The 24,714-nt window shown below is 33.1% G+C and overlaps 2 protein-coding genes across 2 annotated transcripts in view; both read right to left on the bottom strand.

The window, feature by feature from the left end:
• Positions 1-6,520: 6,520 nt before the first annotated feature.
• LOC126728570 (putative germin-like protein 2-3) lies at positions 6,521-7,603 on the bottom strand (the record flags this gene model as incomplete). The annotated part of the gene is given in 3 exon segments (XM_050434369.1): positions 6,521-7,310; positions 7,313-7,339; positions 7,342-7,603. Coding segments are annotated over 3 exon segments (498 nt in total), but the record flags the coding sequence as incomplete, so codon positions are not given.
• Positions 7,604-12,263: 4,660 nt separating this feature from the next.
• Positions 12,264-24,714, bottom strand: part of LOC126726740 (uncharacterized) — a 29,202-nt gene continuing 16,751 nt past the window's right edge. Inside the window, exons 11-21 of the mRNA XM_050432088.1 lie at positions 23,853-23,969; positions 23,634-23,723; positions 22,688-22,741; positions 22,417-22,491; positions 22,147-22,222; positions 21,837-21,936; positions 19,653-19,722; positions 18,371-18,441; positions 17,557-17,666; positions 16,655-16,912; positions 12,264-12,884 (exon numbers count right to left, since the gene is read on the bottom strand). Coding sequence (XP_050288045.1) covers positions 12,619-12,884; positions 16,655-16,912; positions 17,557-17,666; positions 18,371-18,441; positions 19,653-19,722; positions 21,837-21,936; positions 22,147-22,222; positions 22,417-22,491; positions 22,688-22,741; positions 23,634-23,723; positions 23,853-23,969 — 1,287 coding nt within the window. The 3' untranslated portion in view covers positions 12,264-12,618. The remainder of the gene's footprint in view (positions 12,885-16,654; positions 16,913-17,556; positions 17,667-18,370; positions 18,442-19,652; positions 19,723-21,836; positions 21,937-22,146; positions 22,223-22,416; positions 22,492-22,687; positions 22,742-23,633; positions 23,724-23,852; positions 23,970-24,714) is intronic.

The following is a 24,714-nucleotide window of genomic DNA, read 5'->3' on the forward strand; positions in this document are numbered from 1 at the left end:
TGTTTGTAGTGCTTGGTTGGCAGCTTTGGCCATTGGTTTCCTTTTATTTCCGTTTTTTTAAGTTAATCTATGTTTGTCATTCAAACTCATGTGCCTCGATGTTCGGTATTGCCCTGTAAATTGCATAAACTACATGTATTTCAGTGGTCCTTTCTCCTTGTCCCTTTGCTCATAATTTATTAGACAATAAACAAAACTTAAAATACTATAAACTAGTTTTATGTTTCAGAATTTCTCAGGTGAAACAGATAATTGTATGCGAGTGATTCTGTGATTATGTTGAAAACTATGTGGAATGAACCCTTGTGTAAAACTCTACTTAAACAACAACATGGCCCAAACTCCAAAGTTGAGGCAGAGTCCTGTGTGTTTCATCTGGAAATGTAGAATGCACAAAATCTCACCCATTGCTCATCACAGTTCATATATTACACAAATATGTGTGAATGGGATTTAGATTTCTTCTTCATGTATCATTATCTTAGCCTTGTACATCTTCTTAAAAGAGAATTAATTGCTTAGAAATTTGGTATCCACCTTTCCGTTCTAGTTTCTGTATTGGCAGATGGAAAATTCAGTTCTACATCCTGCCTACATATGAACTTGTCATCTGATGGCTTTGTAACATAAATTGGGGAAGGAATGGCATCCTTTAGATTTTTAATTTTTCCATTTTGGTTCTGCTTCCCTTTTTTCTCCTTCCATTCCATTCCATTACTAAAGATTTCGACCACTTGTTATTCAGATTCTCTTCACTTTTATGTCTCCAATTCATAGAACTGATGCCTGCCTACTTTTTCCTACAAAGTTTTAGACAATTCTTGTCTCTGCAAGTCCATCCATTGACTAGCAATCTACCACTAATTTGAAGGGGCAAGATTTAACAACAGTCCATGAAGTTTCCCCACCAATATCCCCTTTGCCATGGAATCAATAAAGTTTGTTTTTTCCTTTTTATGAAGAAAGTCCTAAGATACTCCTTTGCAATTTACGCCTCGTGCAACGCTAAGTTATTCACTTATTTGAATAACCAATCAATAACTCAATTAAAATCCCAGCATAACAGAAAATTTGATTCCCATATAACCTTAAAAAACATATCAATAATAGTATTCTTTTTTTTTTCTTCTTAAAATTTGCTTCTGAAAGGACTATAGCCGACTTAAAACTTTTCATTTTTTAAAACTCGGATTGGAATCATTGGATGCCTATCATAGAAAGTCATTCTATTTTTTCGGTCTATGTATTTGATTGTTTTGGTCCCCTGCTGTATACTTCCTGACCTGATATTTGGGTGACTCCTGTTTATGACTTTGAATTCAATTTTCTTTACTTATCAGAAAAAAGTAATAGTTATTATTCTTGGCAAAGACATTTCAACATCTGTGGAACTGCATTAGAGTGGTTCCCCAGTTGGTCTCTCCAAGTGCCATACAAGTCTAAAATTGTTATTTTGAGAGCAAAATCATTAGTATCTGGTAGGATTAAAACTACTAATAATAAAAATAAAAATCTCCCAATTTGCCTTTATCCCACATCAGAAATTACTCTTATCATGAAGAGGAAATCCTGCACGTCTTCTTGGTGAACCAAATTTGTCATTATATATTCAATTCTTAATAAATTTTGTCTTAGTCTGTTTGTCATTACTTCTAATAGTGGTTTCACATTGTTCCCCCATCAGCAACCAGATAAAATTGTAAATGGAAAGTTGCACTATATGTATAAAAGAACATTGTTTATGCAAAGAAATTTCAATAGTGCTCACCAACCAGATAAGATTTTATTCTCTTCACTAAATCCTATTGTCATTTGCTGTCTATATTCTAGCGTATTGAATTTTGTTTCTAGATTGCTAGTGTTATTAATTAAATCTAAAGGAAATCTGAATGTTCAGAAGGATTACCACACCTATAATATAATGGCTTTTACAAATATTAAATGGAGTATGAACTTTCACGATGCCCACGCAAGGGCGGTTTGATGCATTTGGGGGCCTAAGGCGAAAATTTATTATCTTGTATTAGATGCAAAATTACTACTAATTAATATGAACTACGTAGAATTTTTTCTTTTTTTAGAAATTTTATAGACAGAAAAAGTTTAACAAAATTTTTCATACTTGTTGATGTGCCAGGTTAATAATGGTAAGTAAAAAAGCAGTGTTAGTGGTAGATTTAGATGAAAACTAGTAAAAGTTTGCTAACTCAACTCTTATTATTATTCTTTTTTTTTTTTAGAAGTGCAACATTCACAATATTTTTTACAACAAATTCTAGATTTTAAGTTGCTTTTTGTTTTCTATTTGAAAATATCACTATAATTATTATTATTTTTTTTTCCATCAATAACAACCTACTACTTAACATTAGTTGTAAAAGTGTTGTAAAAAATATTGAGGACGTTGCATTTTTCTCTCTTTTTTATTTGTTTTTCATCTGGTAAAAAAATATTATTTTATTTATTAATTATAAATAACCCTATTGGTTAAAATTTGAGGGCTTTTTTTTACTTGGGGCCTTAGGCGACCGCATTTCTTGCTCTAGCATTTAGCCGGCTCTGTGCCCACGGTGACTGCAAAATTTGCAAGAAGGTTCTTTCATCATCTAGATAGAGCAAAGCTTTGGTTTAGTACATTCGACCGAACACTATGTGAACACATTAACCAATTTTAGATAAGTGTTTAAATTGAGTTCAAATCTTCTGTCCTACTTTTTCTGCTCCACTTTATATTCCACCAATAAAAACTTGTCACGTATTCACCTAATTAATTAAATATTATCATTAATTAATAATGATAATATTAATAAGTCAATAATGATAGTATTTAATTAATTATGTTAACACGTGGCAAGCTTTTATTGGTAGAGTATAAAGTGGAACAGAAAAAGTGGAACATAATATTTGAATTCGTTTAAATTGTGTCAGGTTCAGTGTACTATACCCAAGCCAAACCGGTATAAAGTATATCACTGAGATTATTGAAGAATTCAAGATTAAAACAAAAATATTTAATAAAATCATTTCAATAAGATATATAATATATCACTTTTGACTATAGGAATACAAACATGGTCCATGACATGGACTTGAACCCATATTCAATTGATTACAATCCCAAAGCCACGGAGATATTTGCAAAAGCAAAAACGTGATAGTCTAGAAAACTAGTGTGGTGTTTGGCCACGATACTTAGAGCCTATTTGGATAAGCTTTTTTCATCACTCAATTTCCGTCACTCAATTTTCATCACTCATAACTTATCACTCATCACTCATTTTTTCACACTCATTTGGCAACATCACTTTTATTTTCATCACTCAATTTTTTCATACTATTCATGGATCCCACACCTGTCAACCAGTACAGTTTTTTTTTTTTTTTTTAGTACCCAACTCACCGAAGCTAAAAAAAAAAAAAAAAAAAAAACTGAACGGCCAACCCAGGAAAAGAAAAAAAAAAAAAAAAAACAAACAAACAAACAGCCAACGCCAATCCAGAAAAAAAAAAAAAAAAAAAAAAAAAAAAAAGTCAAAAGGTGGTCAAAAGTTGCGGCTATGGGTCCCTATGTGTGTTTAATTACAATATTGCCATTGAATTATAAGTTATGGAAACTGAAAACAGCCAAAAGTTGTTTTCAGTTTCCATAACTCATAACTCAAAAATCAGAGAATTGAGTGATGGAAACAGAGTTATTGTTTGCCAAACAAACTTTTTATTATGGGTCCCATCATTTTTGAGTTATGAGTTATGGAAACAGAGAATTGAGTTATCAAAAAACTCAATCCAAACGGGCTCAATACTTCAACGCTCAAGTCAGATTCTCTTTTTCTTTTCTTTTTTCTCTTATTTTCTTTTTCTTTTTTCTTTTTTTCTTTTTTGTGGGATAAAACGAAACTTTTATTGAAATCACAAAATAAATCCATGTGCACTAGGGATGTACTATAGGAGATACAATCAGGAACCCATATTACATATTACAATGGTCAAGCAAATCAGGAAGAGAAAGACATGAAAAAAGTCTGTAAGGCAAAACTCCAATCTAGCAAAGTATGAACTAAATAAAGACTTAATCTTGAAAACGGACCGTTCACATCCCTCAAAATAAGATCAATTCACGGATTATGTTGTTTTTTATTTATGTAAAATTGTATAAAACAGTTTGTATGTAAATTTTCTTTCTTTCCAATTAGGCCACCACCGACTATGATCTCTATTCTGTCCCACTTTCCTTTTTTCCTATATGGAAAATTTAACAAATGTCCTAAAAGTATTAGTTTAGAAATTATTTTTAAAAAAAATTATAGGAAAAGAAAAAAATAATTGATTTTTGGGACAAATTTTTATATTTTCCAAAAAAATGACAACAAATATTCCTTTTTTCCTAAATCCAAAACTGATTCTCTAACTTTCAGTTTTTTTCGTTTTAGTCTTCTAACTTTCAGTTTTATCAATTCTCTAACTTTTAATTATTGTCAATTCGATATTTTGTTAACCATTTGTTAAGTGTCTCCGTTAAATGAGCAAAACAACACCGTTTTAGCTTCTTTTTTTTTTTTTAATTTTCGTAATTAAAAGAAATTAAAAAACTGTTATTAAAATAAATAATAATAATAATAAATTAATTAAAAAATTAAAAATAAAAATAAAAATAAAAACTTCACAGACTGTGTTTGTTAAAACAATGGTCCCCATAGGAATCGTGTACGACTCGTTCAACGGAAAATCCTTCGCCGCGATGTGTGGGACCAAAGGCGTCGGAGCTCTGTACCTCAGAATCTCACGCGCCACCGCGTGCGTGTACTTCATTTGCGCTATCTGGTCGCTCGTTATCAAAGAATCGGACTCTAGCAGCCATATCGACTCGACTTCTTCGCGCACTTTTGCCAAAACCTCCAGATGCGAGTCTAGGAGAGTCACGGCCCAGAGGAGCGATGAAGTGGAAGCGTCCTGAGCAGCGAAGAGGTAGCTTCCGATTTCGACGTCGCTGGTGTTTGGCGGCGGCAGCGCCGTGGTTTCGCCGGATTCGGATAAAGCTGTTAACTCCTTCACAGTCTCTTGCATCCAGAAATCGATCAAGCACGTGGGTTCTTTTCCTTTCTTCATGTTCTCTTTGCTCTGTTCTACACAGACACAGTTTTTACTAAACGGTCAACGCCGAGCCTCGCGTTTCGAAACGCCGTACCAGGAAAATCGAAGGGTAGCTTCATGAGGCCAACATTGAAGAAGTTGTAATCGGTGTTAAACCTCTCACTGCCTTTGGGCCAGATAAGGCCCAACAAACACAGTCTGTAAAGTTTCAAGATTCATCAGTCAACCTTTATTATTATTATTATTTTTTAATTTTTAATAACAGTTTTTTTAATTTCCTTTAATTACGAAAATTAAAAAAAAAAAAAAGTCCAAAAAGGCTGAAAGTCACCATATGATTAACATAATACCGAATTAATAACAATTGAAAGTTAGAGGACTAAAATGATAAAACTAAAAGTTAAAGAACTAAAATGATAAAACTGAAAGTTAGAGTACTAAAATAAAAAATGCTGAAAGTTAGAAAGTTAATTTTGAATTTTTGCTTATACATAATGTAAAGATAGAGTGAGAAAGGAGAACTTTTTTCAATAAAAATTAAACAGAGCTTAATACTTCACCTTTCTTTTTCTTTTTTTGTTTGATTCCAAAAAAAAATTAAATAGAGGAGGGGATCTCAAGAATTATTGGTGGGTTAGTTTATTATTTTGTTTTGGGACTCAGCTTTTTTTTTTTTTTTAATTAAATCTATCCGTACGTTTAATTTTTAAATTGTATGGAACCTATTTTTCATAGAAGCACTCATCATTGAACCCTACAAAAATGTCTTTTGAGGGAGTGCAATTGCATTCACTCACCACAACGTGGCTTGGTCACTGCTTATCCTTTCTTACAAGGGTTGCATAAAAGGTTATGGGTAAGTATATATAAAAAGTAAAATTGAAAGAGGTGAAAATGGTGAATTAAAATGCAAAGGGTTTTGTGTGTACATGTGAGGAATGAAAAATCTTGAAACACTGAACTAAAAGTTACAAAGAATATTTATTTTATAATTAGAAAAGTCTTGAAATGTTAAACCAAATAAAACAAAATGTCAATATTTAATTTGTTTTTATCTCTGATTTGGCACTTGAGAATATTTCAAAGTTTTTTATATAAAATGCGCCACTTGGCAAAACCTCATACTTTCTCATATGAGGCCTCTTCTTTATTTTATATATATATATATATATATATATTTTTTTTTTTTTTTTTTATTGTGAAAATTTAGAAATCATTGTTGACAAATTAGAGCAGCATGGCAATAAGCTTGCAGCTTTTAGCTCTTTGACACTCGAAACAGTTTCGCCTCTATTAATTTTGCGCCTCTTCCAATCCTATAGGTGATAGCACCCAAACTTTTGACAACACAAACTGAATAAAAATTCCCATTCCCAATCTTTGTGTTTTACTTTGTATCATATGTTTTTTTTTTTTCTTTTTTTTTTCTTTTTTTTTTTCCATTACTTAGAAAAGATGTGTAGCAAGTTAGATTGGTATCATGTAAAGTAGAACACTCAAATTAGAACAAAAGTGTAAGCTTGCTTTCAGAACATTTTCATAGGAGTATTGTTTATTACACACATTTCATTTTTTGAATTGAAATCGTGAATTCAAGTCACAATTTTAGTTCAAGAAATAAGTTGTGTACAGTGTTTGCAATAAGGTGTGTGCATTAACAATTACTTTTTTTTTTTTTTTTTTTGCTAGATAATTATGGGGGATAGAAAACCTGAGCTCAAAGATACACATGGTACCGGGTACCACCGAGCTACAAGGCCCAGTGGTTGACAATTACTCTTTTCATATTGTCAAGACAGTTACATGCATCAAGCTACAGAGAAAAGAATGATATTTAGTTAAAAATATAATCCATATATTATAGAAATTGTAGGTGACATATCATGCAACCTTAATCAATGAAAATCCTAGTACAACCTTAGAAAATAAATTTGTGTGATATAACATTAGCATAATGAAAACACTCACCTAGTAATATGATGGCTTAGAGCTTCATAGTATTCTGCTCGGCTAGAATTTTACTTGAAGATAATCAATTACAGACTTGTCCACCTGGAAAGCCATGGACAGAATATCATCTGCAATGGATGGTTTTGATCCGAAAACGGCATTAGCAACAGTAATGATTCCAGGGTTTTGGCTACTCAAGGCAGAGATAGAGATGGCCTTTCCTTGACCCACATTTTGCTGGAAGTGAATGAGTCCAACTGGAAAGACAACACATCACCCTTCTGAAGGACCTTTGTATGAACTGGTTGTTGGGATTAGAGGTCACAAAACCAACGTAGAGGCTGCCTTCTAGGACTGTTAAAACTTCGGTAGCACGAGGATGAAAATGTAGTGGAATAAGACCCCATGGAGCATAGTCCAAGCGAGCCAGTGCAATACCAAGTGTGTTTAGTCCAGGAATTTGAGCTACAGTCACTGGGGTAACGCTAGAGCCAAGAGAATTAGATGTGTTGCCTGCTTTGTCTCCTGTTACATCAAATGAGTGTTTAATTTTTCTTGCAAATTATTGAATAGTAAATCTTCTGGGCCATAGTCTCAATTACAACTTTCAATCATGTTGGACTTGGATGACACCTATCAACATCGTATCATTATGAGATGTAGAAAAAAATTGGAGTGTACACAACGTTTAGTGTGGATGGGAAGAAATTTCATCCTATTCCAATTGGTTAGATTAGTAAGGGACCTATTCCAATTTAATGATTCTAGAATTTTGTATACAAGTAATAATCAAGGAAACTTCTACCTAAAATAAGTTGGACTTTGGCAAGAGAGAAAATTGATATCTAGACAAATCAAGCTAAAGTCGACCAAAATGGACCATATTCTTAATTTCTTATCTCTATTTGTTCCATGAACAAGACTTATAGTTAATGCTTGGCGTATAAAAGTTGAACATCTTATCTAAAGTCCATCCTCTGAAAACTTGAGAAAAAATTCATTTAAACCAACACAATATATAAATTATAAAGGAATCAAAGAAAAATTGTCAAAAATAATGAAAATTTAATATATGCTTAAATCTTATAAGGATGAACACAATAGCAATATCCCTATTTTAAAATATATATATATATATATATATGCTTATTTTGTACGTATGCTAAAGTCTTATCACAAAGTTTTTTGAGACTCATGTTGATTAGTGATTAGGAGTTATAAAGGAATAATCATCAATATATATATATATATATATATATATAAGCAGAGATCTCATGCGGGAGTACATGAGGTCTTGCCAAGTGACGCTCTAATTTTGCATTTAGCATTTTTTTACCTCTTTCATTAAGTTTTTTTTATTGTTACCCAAAAGTTTACATTAACTTATTTTACAGTTATCTCATTAGTCACTCATTAATTGCCTAAGATTTCATCACACATTTCTCTCTTTATCATGTCTTTTAGCATGCCCACCATTTCAATATTTAAAAAAAAGCAAAAAAATAATAATTAAGGACTAATAGTAATAACTAACCAGATAAGGCCTTGGAGAGAGATAGAGAGACACAAAAATGTTGTGGATTATAAAATAAAATGCATTGTTTCACTACAAAATCAAAATGCATTGTTTCACTATAAAAGGCCTAAGACTGACAAAACATTTGAAAAAGAGAGAAATAGAAATCTGAGGGGCCACCGCCTCCGTCATATTGGCCTCCCACCACCATCAAGATGCTGAAACCCCTATGAGTATTTTTTTTTTCTTTTTAATTAGGGGATTAAATATGATTTAGGTTTGGGTAATTTGGTTGGATAGTTTTTGTTTTGGGTATATAAGTAGAGAGAATATTTGGTACGCAATGTAAAGTCATATTCTATCATGGTTTTAAATTATCTATAAGACACGTGCCTACACACTTACCCACACCATATTTTAATGTCGCACTATTGAGGAGTAAAAAACAGTCAGAGAGTTGAGTATACTTTTATTTCATAGTATGAAATATGTGAACACAACACAAATTAGTTTATTTTCGTGGTCCCGTTACTCTTTTGCATTTATTTTTGGTTTCATAATTTAAAAAATAATAATCTTACTTTAAAAAGACTACAGATATGCAATGAAGCTACTAAACCAATTGTTAATATCTCTAAATGTATACATTTCTTTACTCCAATTTAGTTTACTTTTTCTTTATAATTTATGTACAACATTATTCAAAACTGTTTTACATAAAATATCACAAAATTATCGGTGCATCGCACAAGCAACTTACTAGTTGTAGCTAATAGCATTTTCGAAAAGTTTATTTATGATATGCACCAAAATAAATACGATATCCTAATATGTCAAATGCAACAGTCCAGATTTCAGATTAATTTTTTTGAAAAAACTGGTCTAAGAGGATTTTGTGTCAATTTTTTTAATGTCTCAACAAACACCACATGCTTCACTGCTTATTTGTACCAAACATAATTAAGAGAAAATTAAGCTCGCCATTTAAGAATAGCATATTAATTAACAACATTATCCTCAAGATAAATGCTTTTGTCTAGAATGCAGGCCTGGTTTGGGTTTGAAATGTTCAGATTATGACTTTGATTGAAAGAGTAGTATGTCATCCTTAACCTAAAGAGAACCATCACAACCATCATATAAGTTAAGAGTCCGTGAATTACCTCAGATTCCTATTTGACATTTTTTGTTGGGATTTTTGGTATGAAATGAAATTCTGTTCATTGTTAAATAAGAAATTGAAATTCCTAATAATTGTTGTTGTATTCGTTGTTCATCAAGGACTTGATTGGACCCTAATATGTAAACAGTATTATAAAGGGTTTATGGCTTTAGCTTAAGAATGCTTTCATAGAGAGGAGAATAAAACTCTTAAAAAAGAACACTGAGTAAAATAGAGAGAAAAATTGTAACTTGAGAATCTCATAGTTTGAGTTTGAGAGGCTGAGTATTGTAATCATGTTGAGTATAGTAGAATTGATCTCCTCTCTTATTGAAATCAAAATGAAATAGAAAAATATTGTGGAGAAAATTAATATTGAGATGCCAAAGCAAAAGAGATAAAGAGTACACGAGAGTTATGTGGATCTCCTCTCTTATTGAAATCAAAATGAAATAGAAAAGTATTATAGAGAAAATTAAGATTGAGATGCCAAAGCAAAAGAGAAAATGTACACGAGAATTACGTGGTTTGACTTAATAGTCTACTTTCCCAAGATAAAGCCCTTAGTAGCTACATCTTTGATATTAGTAGTGTGTCCCATTTTATTATTATAAAATTGGTTGATTAGTTATTACTTTGTAAAACTCTCTCTCTCTCTCTCTCTCTCTCCATTTTACAATAAAAAAATTACATACACATGGGTTAGCAACCATATAAGGGAAAAGGAAAAGTATGTCAATAGGCACCACTTCAACTGTTGAGCATGATATATGTTGGAATAATGGCTAGGAAGTAAATTGGATGTTGCTTTAAGTGTATAAACAACTTGTGAGTTAGAATACTCTTTTTGAAATGGGCTTGGGGCTTACAACTATAAGGCCTTTATCTAATCGCCTCATTCTCCTATTATTATTATTATTTAGTACAATGCACCCCAAAATTTGGGACTAAGGCTTCGTTGTTGTAGTATTATTATCTAATATGAAATTAAACTGATTTTGTGAGACTATTTTGTTCAAAAAATGCCCTAACCTATATGCCACGAGTTTAGAAATTATATCATCGCTAACATTATAGGCTTATTGGTATAAAATGACCAAAACCTTTTGCATTCACAATCAAAAGTTTGTTTGCTTCAATGCAAGCCTCCCAATTATCTTCCAGTGAAGTTGCTGTCCAATTTCCTGTTCGTATAGCATTTCATATAAGTAAGAATAATGATTTGTACATTAGTCCCAGAATCAACAATCTAGACAAAAACATGCATGCTAAGAATTTTTTGTTAGATATTTTAAATTTGCGTAAAGGAGTAAGCAAATACTAAATAGAAATGTATTTAACGTTTGTTTGCTTCAATAACAAGCCTCCCACCTATCTTCTAGTAATGCTTAAAGAAGAGACCACGAATTCCATCAGGCCCTAAACAATTAATTTTAGGAGATTCATTTAGTGCCTAACTCCTCTTTATTTGGTATTTCATACAATAAGAAAATGATTTCTACAATTACAAGCATCGACAATCTAAACAAAAACATGCGTGCTAAGAACTTTTTCTGTTAAATATTCTTTTTTTTTTCTTTTTCTTTTTTTTGAGAAAGTTCTGTAAAATATGCTAGAGAGGAATTAGTAAATGAATTTTGGACGAAATTGACAATCCTAAACGTGGAAGGATTAAACTGCAATTTATTTGTTATCTTTCTATCCTTAATTCATTATTCTACAAATTACTTAGAATTTAGAAATAACATACATGTAGTCATTGAAAAACCAACTGCAACCAATTGATGCTTAGTCCAACGTTTAATAACATGCCGTATTTATTGGTTCCCGAGTAAAAAAACTGAGAGAGAGGCATGGGCAAGGGATAGGTTCAGTGCACAAATGGACTGAACTCATGACAATTATTAAAAATGTGACCAAATTCGAACAGGTCTAGTGCAAAAGAGCATTAAACATACGGCAATTCCAAAAGCCACATAGCATTCACAGTGAGCTCAATAAATGTCTTTTGTCTTTTCTTTTCTTTTTTTTCCAAATTTTGATTAATCAATCCCTAATTTTTATTCCAAGAAGCTCAATAACTCGTCAACAAAATATTACAAAACTACAGTACCTCAACACTTATAAGCCTGCTAAATGATGTCTCTCTTCAATTGTTTATTCTCTACCAACTCTTTTTCTACGGTACCAAACAAGAAAACATCTGAATGAAATAAGGAAAAAAAAACCGTAGAGAATTCATTGGAGTAATGTATTTTTTTTTTTTAAAAGTTGGATTGCTAAAATAGAAAAATGACTCTCTAGTAAAAATTGTTAGAAAATTGGCTAGAGTTCATTGTAAATGCTTAAAGTGGTGTCTGCTTAAGAAAAAAAAAAGGCATATAATGAGCAATTATTAAGCTGGTTGAAACTTGCAATAGGATGAAATAGAAAATAAAGCAAATGCTCCCCACGCCCGTTTTTGAAGTTACAGGCTAGAATAAACGTAAAGCAAAACCATCTACAAACGTAATTCATATACAAATCAATTAAAGAGAGAAAGAATAATATCCCAGAAGATATGTTAGGCACAAATATAATGATGATGCAAATTTTAACATTACACCATTTGCAACATATGTCACACGAAAAATAAAAGTTTTCTTCTTCAAATGAAAAATGGACTGAACTATGAACTACTAACTGCGTATCTCTCAGCTTAGTAAGCCACTATTGGACCAAAACAAAATTAATCAAAAGAATAATATTACAAGTCAAATAATATGGTCACAGACTGCAAATACAACTCACTGTGACATGGATTCGTTTTATATCAATAAGGTCAATCACTCAAATGTACAGATATAATTCTTGTAGTCCTTTCTTCTGTTCTGTTCTATGCAATTCTTCACATCCCAGATCAGGATGGCTGATTTTTTCTCTGTGCACCTAAACGTGGAGCAGCAGGCTTGGCTCCTCGACCACGGCCAGACGATAAAGGCTGAGCCCTTGTAGCTGGTGCAGGAGCAGCAATGGCATTCCAAAGGTCATCATCTGCTGATGCAGCTCTTCTAACATTCAAAGGCTTTGATGTTTTTGGAGCTGGCGCGGCTATGGAATCCCACAAATCATCATCTTCCTCATGTTTGGTCACCTTTGCTGCATTTTTCGGTCGTAAACTTGTAGCTGGGGGAAGGGGAATGAGAAAAATTCCATTAAAAGACTTGCTGAATGCAAGACCAAACACTAAAAGCAACGGAGCAAATGGTATAAATGAGTAAGCATTTGTGTCTTTTACTATTCGCGCACAAGTGATGAGAAGGATTTTCAAGTACACAATAGAAACAAGATAGAATAGCAACAGCAACTATAAAGCTTCTATTTCGGAAAATATGGTTGTTAATGTGCATATATTGTGTCAAGACAATCTACAACATAGCCATGACCCCAGAGTTTTGGGGTCAGAATGGATACTCAACAAAGCATTCGGGGTCGGCCACGTGTATTAGGGGACACCCCAAGTTGTGCCTATAAGGATTTCGTTTAAATTAAAATTACTAAATCATATGATGGCTACCAACCTACGACAACCCTCCTTTTTCCATGCTTGTGAGTTGTGATCAACTATGAGCAAAATATATGACACTAAGCACTGATATAGGCAGAGTTTGTCAAGACACATATATGGGGCAAAATAATAAGTTGCAAGTTGCTATTACTCTAGAGAAGAAACACATCCAAGTCGCAATCAAAAATCCAAGAAGAAATGTCTTCTTGTTTTTTTTCATATGAGGCATGCCAAATGACAATAGCTAAATGCACACTTCTAAATGAGAGGTAGTTCAAACAGTAATCAGACTTCCCACCAGTAACAATTATTTTCAAGCTGGACTAGGCTATCAGTTGCGAAGCCAAAAAATAAGTCTACTAAGACCAAGCTAAATATATCAATATTTATTTTGCTAGGTATATAGGAGGAGGGGAGCTGTTGGGGTTTGAACCCCAGTGCCCAAGCACAAGAGGGGTGGAACCACTGGGTATCCCTCGAGCCTGTAAAAATATCAATAATTTTTAAATCCAGAATATAAAACATATTTTCTTTCATTATAAAGTCATGTGTAAGTATCCTTTAAATTATATTAATCACACTTAATATCTTTAAACATTTTAAGTCAAGATTATTTTTGGTTAAATAAATTAAAGATTACACATGAAATGAAAGTATAACAATAGTTTTAGAAAACATAAAATCTATACAAATCAATTAATTTCAGCTACATTAAATAATGCCACTTTTATATGTCTTAACATATACAATATAATATAAGAGAAATATAACAATAATATAAAATGAAAAATTTTCTTTTATTTATGGATGACAACAGGGACAAATCCCCCCACCCCCAACTATTGATGTATTAAAAAAAAACATTTTTGTATCCCTAACTCTCTCTATATAGAAAATGAAAAGGAGATTGTTTTTGGAAAAGAAAAAGAGAATTTACTAAAAATATTTTCTTATATACTTCTAGAAACATATGCTTTAAATGCTCCTAAAGTTGAGTTCTATACGGCAAAAAAACTGCAAAGTAAATGAGACATTAGTACTTTAAATGAGTGTTTGCACAATTTTTTTTTTTAAAATATGAAGGGAACATTAAGTAAATTTACACATAATTTAACATTTCATTAATAAATTTATAGGGAGTACGGAGGAATTTTAAAAAGCCAAGGGGGCCTGTTCCCCCCCTCCCTCTGCCTGTAGGCTACACCAAGCAACTCAAGATTAAATCCATTTATCAGGCATAGAATGCATGTGGGCAACACACATATTGAAATTCAAGCAACTCAAGATTAAATCCATTGATCAGGCATACAATGCACGTGGGCAAGACACATACTTATTGAAATTCAATGTGTGTGTGTGTCAAAATCAAATTACATCTAGTGTAACTCTTTATTAATGTTACATCATTTGGTATCTTTTTATTAGGTTAATATTTTGAAAATCACAACATTAAATTATACATTCTCTTTGTTCTTTACACGCATGGCCAATTTGTGTTATCAAATGTATTTACTATCTCATCCCCAAATTCATGTTTTGTAGATAATTTTAAAGTACAAAAAAATAAAATAAAAAAAACCTTGAAATTTAATCATGTGATAAATAACAGTCATTGATTTGGCATAGATGATATCTGGTGTATCTAAGCCATCAATTGATCAAGCATAGAAGACACATTGGCGACATGGGTCAAGATCAAGTTATATCCTGTGTAACTCTTTATTAACGTTACACCACTTAATTACTTTTTATTTGGTTAATATTTTGAAAATCATATAGTTGGATTATAGGTTCTCTTCTTAACATGTATACCAAATTTCGCATTAATCAAATTTATTTACTATCTAATCTATAACTCATGTTGTGTATAATTTTAAGGTACAAAAACTAAAATTTAAACATGTTATAGATGACAAGGATGTTGATCTCTAATCATCTTGGTACTTTGCAACAATGGCATGTGTGTGTGTATATATATTATTGGTAAGTTACACACACATTTAATAGATCTTGAACTCACAACCTCACCCTCACTTAGAAACTTAGGAACTTATACAAAGAGAAGGTGCCCTTTGAGTTAGAGCTCATTCACACTTTGAAGGGATAATTTATAACATAATGGTAGATTTTTATAATAAAAAAAATACATCCAATAAAAAGTTCTTTAGTAGTGTAACATTGACAAAAGTTACACCAAAATATATATATATATATATAGTGCCGGAGCGTGTTAATTGATTTATAAGGCTTTTGGAAATTTATAATTGATTCTAAACTAAAGTTTTTTAGTAATTTCTATATGTGCAGTTAGACAAAACCAAACAACTGAGGTGTAAATTTGTCTCAATAAAATAATTATACATGCTACATGATCACATATAATTATATAATATAATAAACAAGCAAATTCCAATAACTTATTTGGGGGGGAAAAAAAACCACACTTAGTACAATTACTCAAACCATATTTATCAAATATAAACATCAAATAAACCATAAAAAGCCAGCTGCAAATATCAAATTTAAATTTAAATAAAAATTTTAGATTATAAAAAGATGCTAGCTGTTAACCACTTGTTTATATTTTAAATATAATAAACACAATATACTACCAATATTAACTACGCGTCATCTATAGCAGTAAGAGAATAAACAGTAAAACAACTAAACATAAACTCCTAAACTAACCACAAGCACTCAAAACATACTGACAGAGAGATTCAACTGCAGCACTTTCATTGAGTCCGGCTATAGTACAACCAGTGAGTTGAGGTGCCAAAACAATGACTTGTAGAGGCAAAGTCTTGAGATGTCACAGCATGGCTACTATGGCTGCCGTGTAAGGGAAATTTTTTATGAGGTTTTTTTTTTTCCTTTTCAAGTAACATTACATCTATATATATGTCTGTTAGAAACTTTCTTCTCTTTTTTGTATTCGGACAAGTCCTTATTCCTGATTCACATAGAAGAGGAATCCTAATTTGGATGGGATTCTTTTTGCTTATATTGCAGATTTGAGATTTGGTGCTTGGATTTGTTAAGATTATGGGCCAGATTGTATTTTATCGGGTTGTTTCATTTGATTTTCTTTTTTTCTTTTTCTTTTTTTGATATTTTCTTGTCTCAGAATCTGGGAGGGCCGGTAAGTTAATTTCCCTAAAAATCTAAAAAAATTCCCATTTTATCAGTATTATAAATGGAAATTTTGAAAATTCAGGGGGGCCTGGCCCCTCCTTAGCTCTGCCCTGTGTGTGTGTGTGTGTATATATATATATATCTTCCGGTCATAGATCAGTTGGGGCAGATGGATGAACCATTTTAACTCCTATATCCACTTCTACCAAATGGTAAATACTGTCAGCAACTAGAAGTAGAATGGATAATCTACCTTGTTTTGGCTGGGAAGCAGATTGTGAGACTGGCCGCTTTTGAGCTGCTTGAATGTTTGCAAGAGAGGGAGATGGCTTTGGCTCTTCAAGTGGTTCAATATCATCCCAACCATCCTTGTCATTTTCATGCTCTTCATGGATTCCATTTTCAAGCTCTCCCCATCCATCCGTTGAGGTAGGAGATGGAGGTAGAGGTTGATCAGCAAAATCTGGGGTGGAATTGACACGGATAGGTGCTGTACTTGGAGTATCCATCACTAGGATTCAAGGAAAGTAATTACAGTGAGATTGAATTTCAAATAAATGCACTCACATAAACTTATGTATCCATTGGATGTCATAATCAATTAAGTGCATTTTCTAATATTGGTGCCAGAATGTATATATGTAACTTCAGAGAGACGAAAAAATTAGCATAATTAACACATTTTGCTCCACACTGTTCCTGTACTGTACATAAAGTAAGCCCTTATGTACCAACCCACCCTCTTTTTTTCTTCCAACAACACAATAGAAGCAGTCTACAAGAATATGCATGTCCCAAAACTGTTCCACAATCAGTAGCCAATGCCTCCTTGACAAAGATAGACGCACCAGACCTCATTTATATTTATTTACTAAAAAACCTTACAGAGTTACAGTCTGACAGATACCACATAAGCTATTCAATTATGAAAGTTGAACAAAACATGCTTTATGGCTCCATTAATTACCGGTTACCACCATAAGCTCTCTTGCCATGAAATATCTAAAAATTTATCAAATTTAATCCAGTCATTCTATGTAAGTCTATCCAATAACCCATACATGGGCAATAGTAAAAAAAAAAGTGTTATCACAAGGCCCAGATTTGCAATAAGGTGGCAAAGGAAACAAAAAGACAAGTTATCAACATGCCTACCTGAACTGGCATTGGAAGAAGTAGAAGTTAGGGGAGCACTGGAAGTCACAGAAGCAAGTGGAGCTTGTTCAGAAGGTTTGCCCTTGAGAGTCAAGGAGCTCATGGCCCATCTGCATAGGTACCATTAGTTTCAAGTCAATAGTAAGGTAAAGATGCATTTTCTAATATTCTGAGTTGAGAACCAATTATGGAAGAATGGAGTTGAAAATCAAGGTATTAATAGAACTATTCAAAAGCAATTGAATTTACAATACAGGCACAAATGGAGAATTAGGGGCATGTTTGGGCTTTCTTTTTTGGGTAAGTTACACACACTCTGGGTCATGAACCCACAAACTCACCCTCCATCCCATTAATATGGAAGGAGTATGTGCAATTTGAGCTAGAGCTTATTTGCATGGCATATTTTGACATTTGGATGTCCCATATCTTAATAAAGGTTGATCTTGTAAAATGCCATCTCTATATAAACACCAAAAAAATTATTATAAATCATTTAATTATATATAGAAAATGCCTTCCTTCCAGCAAGCGCTAGAAACTAGCCAATAGATTTGATTACATGCTATCAACAACATAATTAAAGAGATATTTAAGATCTGAAATTTAAAATTTAAAAAAAAAAAAAAAAAATCCATTTACAAGTTACAATTTAGGATTAGCAATAGAGTAGAATGATACATGATGGTTTCACCCGTGCTTTTAGTACCCAGTTTCACATAAAAGACAACAGCTTGGAATCATTCCAACAATTTGTCTCAATTTTGAATAAAAAGAACACAAACATACATACATATGTACATTCACAACTCACCCAAGTAAACTAGCATTTCCAGGTATTGATGACAACCCAAGGCCTGCACCTCCAGTATCTCCTGAATTTGCCTATAAATGAACACAAAGGGGAAATAATCAACATAAAAATTATGAAAGAATGGAACAAAACCAAATATCAGCATCATATATTCTAGTTTCAGACTCATTTATCAAAAATATATATATTCTAGTTCAGACTCAAGACCTGCTTTCCCTAAAAATTAACTACTTCTTAGTAAAAGTACAACCGAAAGAAAGAAATAAAGATTGAAAGGAGAGACAGGAAGACTTATCCAAAAATGGAAAGGAACCGAAAGAAAGAAATAAAGATTGAAAGGAGAGACAGGAAGACTTATCCAAAAATGGAAAGGAACAAGATAGACACATTACTTTCTTCTGATATCAAAAGCACCACTAAAAATGGACAAGCCATAAACTATTCACTCTTGAGTCTTGAGTCTAAACTAATATACATATCCTTCTACATTCGGCCAAGAACATCACATGTATGATAAGAAGGAAAAAAATAAAAATAAATAACACAACAAAGCAAAAACGTTAAGGGCAGAAACCCTATCTTAAAATAAAAAATATGCTATCTGATTTAAGCATAATATGCATACTTCAAATAAGTTGTGTTCTTCTTAAGCAGATAACTTTCCTTAACAAGCAAGGAACATTTCACAACATTAATTTTGCGCGCACACTCTGGCCTCACGCACATGGCAAAAGAAACAATAAGCTTCAGCTCTGTAATTCTTTGAGGGAACTTTGTGAACACAACCTGTGAACATGAGGTCTTTCGTCTATTTTTAATATTTACCAAGTAAAAACCAATAAACTTCAGATCAGTTTGTATCAAGAACTTTTCTTTGAGCAGGTGGGATGCTGGAGTCGCAAGGAAAAATACTAGCTGGGGGGTGCTATGGTCAGCCAAGGCGGGAGAGTCAAAAAAAGATCTGTGTAGGTACAAGGGTGTCTGTACTACAATGGCCATAGAAACATAATATCACAGACCATGACTTCACCAACTCTTGCATCATAGATGTGATGTCAACAGGAAATACATAAGAATTGATTCAGGAAAAAACGTGGAAGTCCGTTATCAAAAGGAAAAAAGTGGAAGTCAGTAAACGTAAGCTACACTCATGCACACGATACTTATCTCCTCAAATATACATGCAGATTTTATAAACAGAAGTTGTGCTTTAAACCAAAATACAACGAATTTTTTTCATAAGTAAAAAATAATTAGAAATAACAAGAATTAAAAAGCACACCTTCTCTTGGAATTGCTTCAGCATCTGCAAAAATTGATCAACAGCTTGGAATGCTTTCGAGCGAACATCGCTGTTCAAAATTAAAAAGGAAGACAACACAATGGCTCAAACACTGAAAATACTTCAAGGTCCAACAATAAAACAAGTAACCATGTTAAGAACATAAGACAGAATAGAAACAAAGAAATTGAGTACAAAAGAAACAAAAAATAATAATAATAAATTTTTTTTTTTTTTAAATCCCCACAGGGGGTTAAAGTAGCATCATAGAAATTCATCTTTTTATGAATATGATTGTTATTTTAATGTCTACAGATAGAAGAAAAATTATTGCGCCTAATGATCCTGTCATTTTTTTTTTTTTTTTTTTTGTTGATAAGTAATAAAGATGTATATTCAAAAAGCTACCTCATGCATAAAGGCGTAAGGCAGATCAAATATTACAGAAAGAGAAAAGAAAAAACAAAGAAAATACTAATTACAAAAGAGAGAACTAAGAAACATAGGGAGAGAATCACAAAAAGCGAGTCCCCAAGCCCTAGACCAATCAAAAAGTGAGCCACTGAAAGAAGCACGCAGCTGGTCGTCGGAGCTTTCCATGTCCTCAAATGTCTGCCAATTTCGCTCCCTCCAAATACACCACATTAAGCACAACAGAACCAAATTCCAAATGCTAGACGAATGCTTTCCAAACCAATTCCACCAACCAAAAAGAGTATTTGCAACTGATCTTGGCAAGACCCATGAAATCCCAAAAGATCTAAAAACTAAACTCCACAACCAATAAGCATTTCCAGTTTCCACAATGAAGTAGCAAATGATCCACTGTCTCCCCATTACAACAACACATAATGCACTAGTCAACAAAATCAAACCCTCTACCCCGCAGATTGTCACTTGTAAGAATCTTATCCCAAACAGCGATCCAAACAAAGAAAGAAACACACCGAGGAGCCTTAACCTTCCAAATACCTTTCCAAGGAAAGAAAATGGGCAAGGGACCTCGTAGCTTATTATAAAATGAGCAGATATCTAAATCCCCATTATTCATCAACTTCCATCTCATACAGTCTCCATTCTCAATTGGAGGTAAATTAGAACCCAAAGTACGAAGAAATTCATCCACAACACCCATCTCCCAATCATTTGATGCAAGAGGCAATGGGAAGACAAATTTATTATATTTTACTTGATTTTATGTGTCAAGGGCATTTTTGTAATTTCATAATATTCTGGAATGGGTTGTGCTAACAGTCCATTAGATCTTCTTTTGGGCTTTATTTTAAGTTTGATTATTTAGTTGGGCACTTGGGCTTAGTAGTAAAAGCCTGAGTCCAAGTCCAAGTCTTATTAGGGTTTTAAGAAATCCTAGTTCAACTAGGATTAGGCATTAGTTTTCTATTTAAAGAGTTCTAGAACTTTCTATTGAGTTGATTATTAATGAATGTTTTCAAAATTTAAGAGCTATGAAGCTTTCTTTTATGGTTTGTGTGATGCAACCTTGTCTAAGGTGTGACGCCAAGGAACTCTTAGGTGTGATGCTTAGGAAGTCCGTGCGATTCATAGAATTTATCTATTTTCTTTAATTTTACCATTTACGGTTACTGTTTACATCACTGTTCACAGCCACCCAAATCTTGATTTTCACCTTTGTTTTCATTCCCAAACCCTATTAATCCTTGTCCCCTTTGAAAACCCTATAATCCCTATTATTTTCTAGCCTATTCCCCACCAAAACCTAACCCTAATTCTTCGAAACCCAAGCTATACCAGACCTGCCCCTGGTGTTCTAAATCAGAGTTTGTTGTTCCCCCTTGTCCTTTTAAAGGAGCCCCAGGAAAACATGTGTGCTATTAATTAATAGTTAAAACATCTAAGGAGGCCAGTGTTCAAAACCACAAGCATTGTTCTCCCAGAATTAACCATGTCTGATTTATAAAGTAATCCTGACTATCCGCTCCTACCAATAAAATATTACTGGATCAAGGGCACATTTCTTAGGATTGACAGGCCACTGGACAGTTAGTTGGAAAGGAGAAGACTTAATCAACATAAGAAATAAAATAGGACAAGCAAAAACAGTTTAATAAAAGGAAATGAGTGTTAAAAAAGCACAGCCCCAAACATTTACACCAGGAAAATGGCTAAAATAATAATAGGCAAATCATTTGAAGAATAGTTAACCTGTCAGGATCAATGGTAAGTACAACGATGTTCGGTAGAATCCGAGTTGCAATCTCAGTGACGTCATAATAAGCACTGGTGGCACATAGAGCCATGATCCCTGACACAATAAAATTTTGAATTGGTCCATAAACTAACTGGTACAACAACATTGGAGTTAATCAACATCCAAGATTTAAAGAATTGAAGATGGAAGATAAAATGCACAATTTTTTTATTGACAAAACGTAGAAATATTTTTAATGCCCAGAACTTCATGAATAATGAGGTGAAAGAGTTGCCACAGACAAATATCATAGAGTTCTGATACCTGCTCCTCGGGCAGGCGAGAAAGTATCACGCAATGCACGAACAGTAAATGCATTAATCAAAACTCTCTTCCTTGTCTGCATTGTAGATATTAACCCATCAGTTGACACTCACAAAAGGAACATTTAGCATAATATGCTTATGACGGCCAATTAGACCATAATGAAAAAAGGAAGAAAGCATGATGTTTGAGAGCAAGCATATCAAACAAGAATATCAAGTTATTCAGGATGCCAACAAATCAATAAAATCCGAAATTGCTGATACTAACCCCTTCATTTAGGTGACTTGCAATATTTCCAAGTAAAATGGTAGTATTTGTTCTGATTGCTGGCTCTTCATCAACCTGCAAGATTTACAAAACTGAGAAACCTATTGAACATAAAAGAAAAAGAAAAAGAAGTCATCGTCAACTAAATCAATATAGGCATTTAATGATCAATAAAACCAACTTAAGTCATTAAACAGGAAGTCTAAAATATGAGTGAATAACCAGCTCTTTATAGGCTCCACTTCTCCAAACAAATGGTTGAAACTATTACCTGCAACTTTGAGAGATACTTCAATAATGACCCTGAAATAGTACGTTGAGAAAGCTGCAATGACAAGTGAAATAGGAAGACCATTTAGAAAGGAGTAAAAAAACACAAATAATTATCTACCATTGATTAATAAAATGACCGGGGAAAAAAAACCCATGAAATGCAGACTCAAGATGATAACACAAGGAAGAGAAGTGCGTTGCATCATTTGTCCGTAAATATTATGGTACTACAATTTCAATCACAGCATTAAATTAGCTTGAAACAACAATTCGTTGAGCATGGATAAGAAATACTGAACATCCTCTGCCACTTTGGCTTCCATCTAGGGCCATATTCTCCATCAAATCACAAGCCATCATGTGTTTTTAGTTCCTTAACCTTTCTTTCCCTGTATTCTTTCTCATCCTTGAAGTGAATTCAACTTAATTCAAACCACTCTAATTTAGGCATGAACCAAGCAAGTTAGAGGACATTCTCTCATCTTGTAAGACATGGTGCAAGACAGCTTGCAAAGGGTGGCCTAACTGTATGGTGCCCCACCAAGAAAAAGACAGAAGCCCAAGAGTCATTCAAATAGGTATGCCAATGAGCTATGATTCAAATGACACTACCTCTCACAAGAATGGAAGGAGGGTGAGCGGGTTCAAAACCTACGACATGTTTTGTACAGCAACAAAGCCTTAGTCCCAAAACTCAGCTTCGACTCCTCAACAAACTAATTAGACTAATGCAACAAATCAACACTAATTATTTCTGCACTTTTTAAATGCAATTCATTATTCCTTCTCAAAAAATTCAACACTAACTACCAGAATTACTGCAGTATATACCTCATACATTAAAGGGCTCTCATCAAAATCAACATTGGTTTTTCTCAATAAATCCATTACACAGAAAACAAAGGAAATAGGAGTCCTAAAACCAGAAAATATGATGCACAAACCTTAGGAGCCAGAGTAAGCATGGATTTAAGAGTCAGTTCACGAAGGAAAGCAGATGTGTCAGAGAACCCGGTAGCAACATGAGGGTAAACCTAGTTGCAAACACCAAATGGAATTTTAGAATTTCCACACTGCTAAAACAATAGATAATAGAAGAAAAGTAATTAGAGTTTGCATGATTGTTAAAGACATTAAAATCATTTGTATCATTGACCGCATACTTGTTCATCAACAATTTGTGCTGATAACGACTCTCCATATTGATCAATATGTTGCAAGAGACCAACACGAATAGCTCGGTCATTGGAGGCAAATAGTTTCACAATTGTTGGCAGCACCTGCATATAATTAATTTGAGTCAAGTTAGAGTAAGATCTAGAGTGAAAAGAGGACCAATAAAGGAGGGTGGAGTAAAATAGCAATAGTGCCACAAACACTTTAAAAAACAAAGTAAATTTTTTGTTTGATTGGAAAACTATACAAGCACCCAGCAGGTCTTGAACCGATAACCTCACCATCAACTTTGCTCTTACAAAGGGAGGAGGTGTCAAGGTAAACCAATGGACTATGAACAAATTATAGACTATAACTTTCTTGCTTATTAGTTCTTAGTTTTTCTTATTTTTCTGTACCAAACTGCCTGTGTGCTTTTATTTTCATTGTATTGTTCTCTTCTTTACCAATGAAGTTAATTACTTATCCAAAAAAAAAAAAGCTCTGTACCTCCCCTTTTCGGTAGATAATCTTGAGGAAAGACCTAATGTGTTCTATTATTTTAATAAAATAAAAGAATTTTGTGTGTAGGAACAAAAAGAAGTAGATTCATTCTATACCTGATAAGTACCAATACACAATGGTAGGATGATTGGTGGTATACTTTGATCATGGCTATTCATTAAATAACCATGTAAGCCACCTCTGGACCGTTTTTAAGGTATTAAATGAAGAAACGTCTCTATGTAAAGTAAGAAAATTGCTCCTTTGCAATTGTCAAAATTTTACCCAAAGCTGATTGGTGCTGTATGTGCAAATGCAATGGTGAATATGTTGATCACCTTTTAATTCATTGCCCTATTGCTTCAT

The sequence above is a fragment of the Quercus robur genome, chromosome 5 (genome assembly GCF_932294415.1).
Source record: "Quercus robur chromosome 5, dhQueRobu3.1, whole genome shotgun sequence".
NCBI lineage: Eukaryota > Viridiplantae > Streptophyta > Magnoliopsida > Fagales > Fagaceae > Quercus > Quercus robur.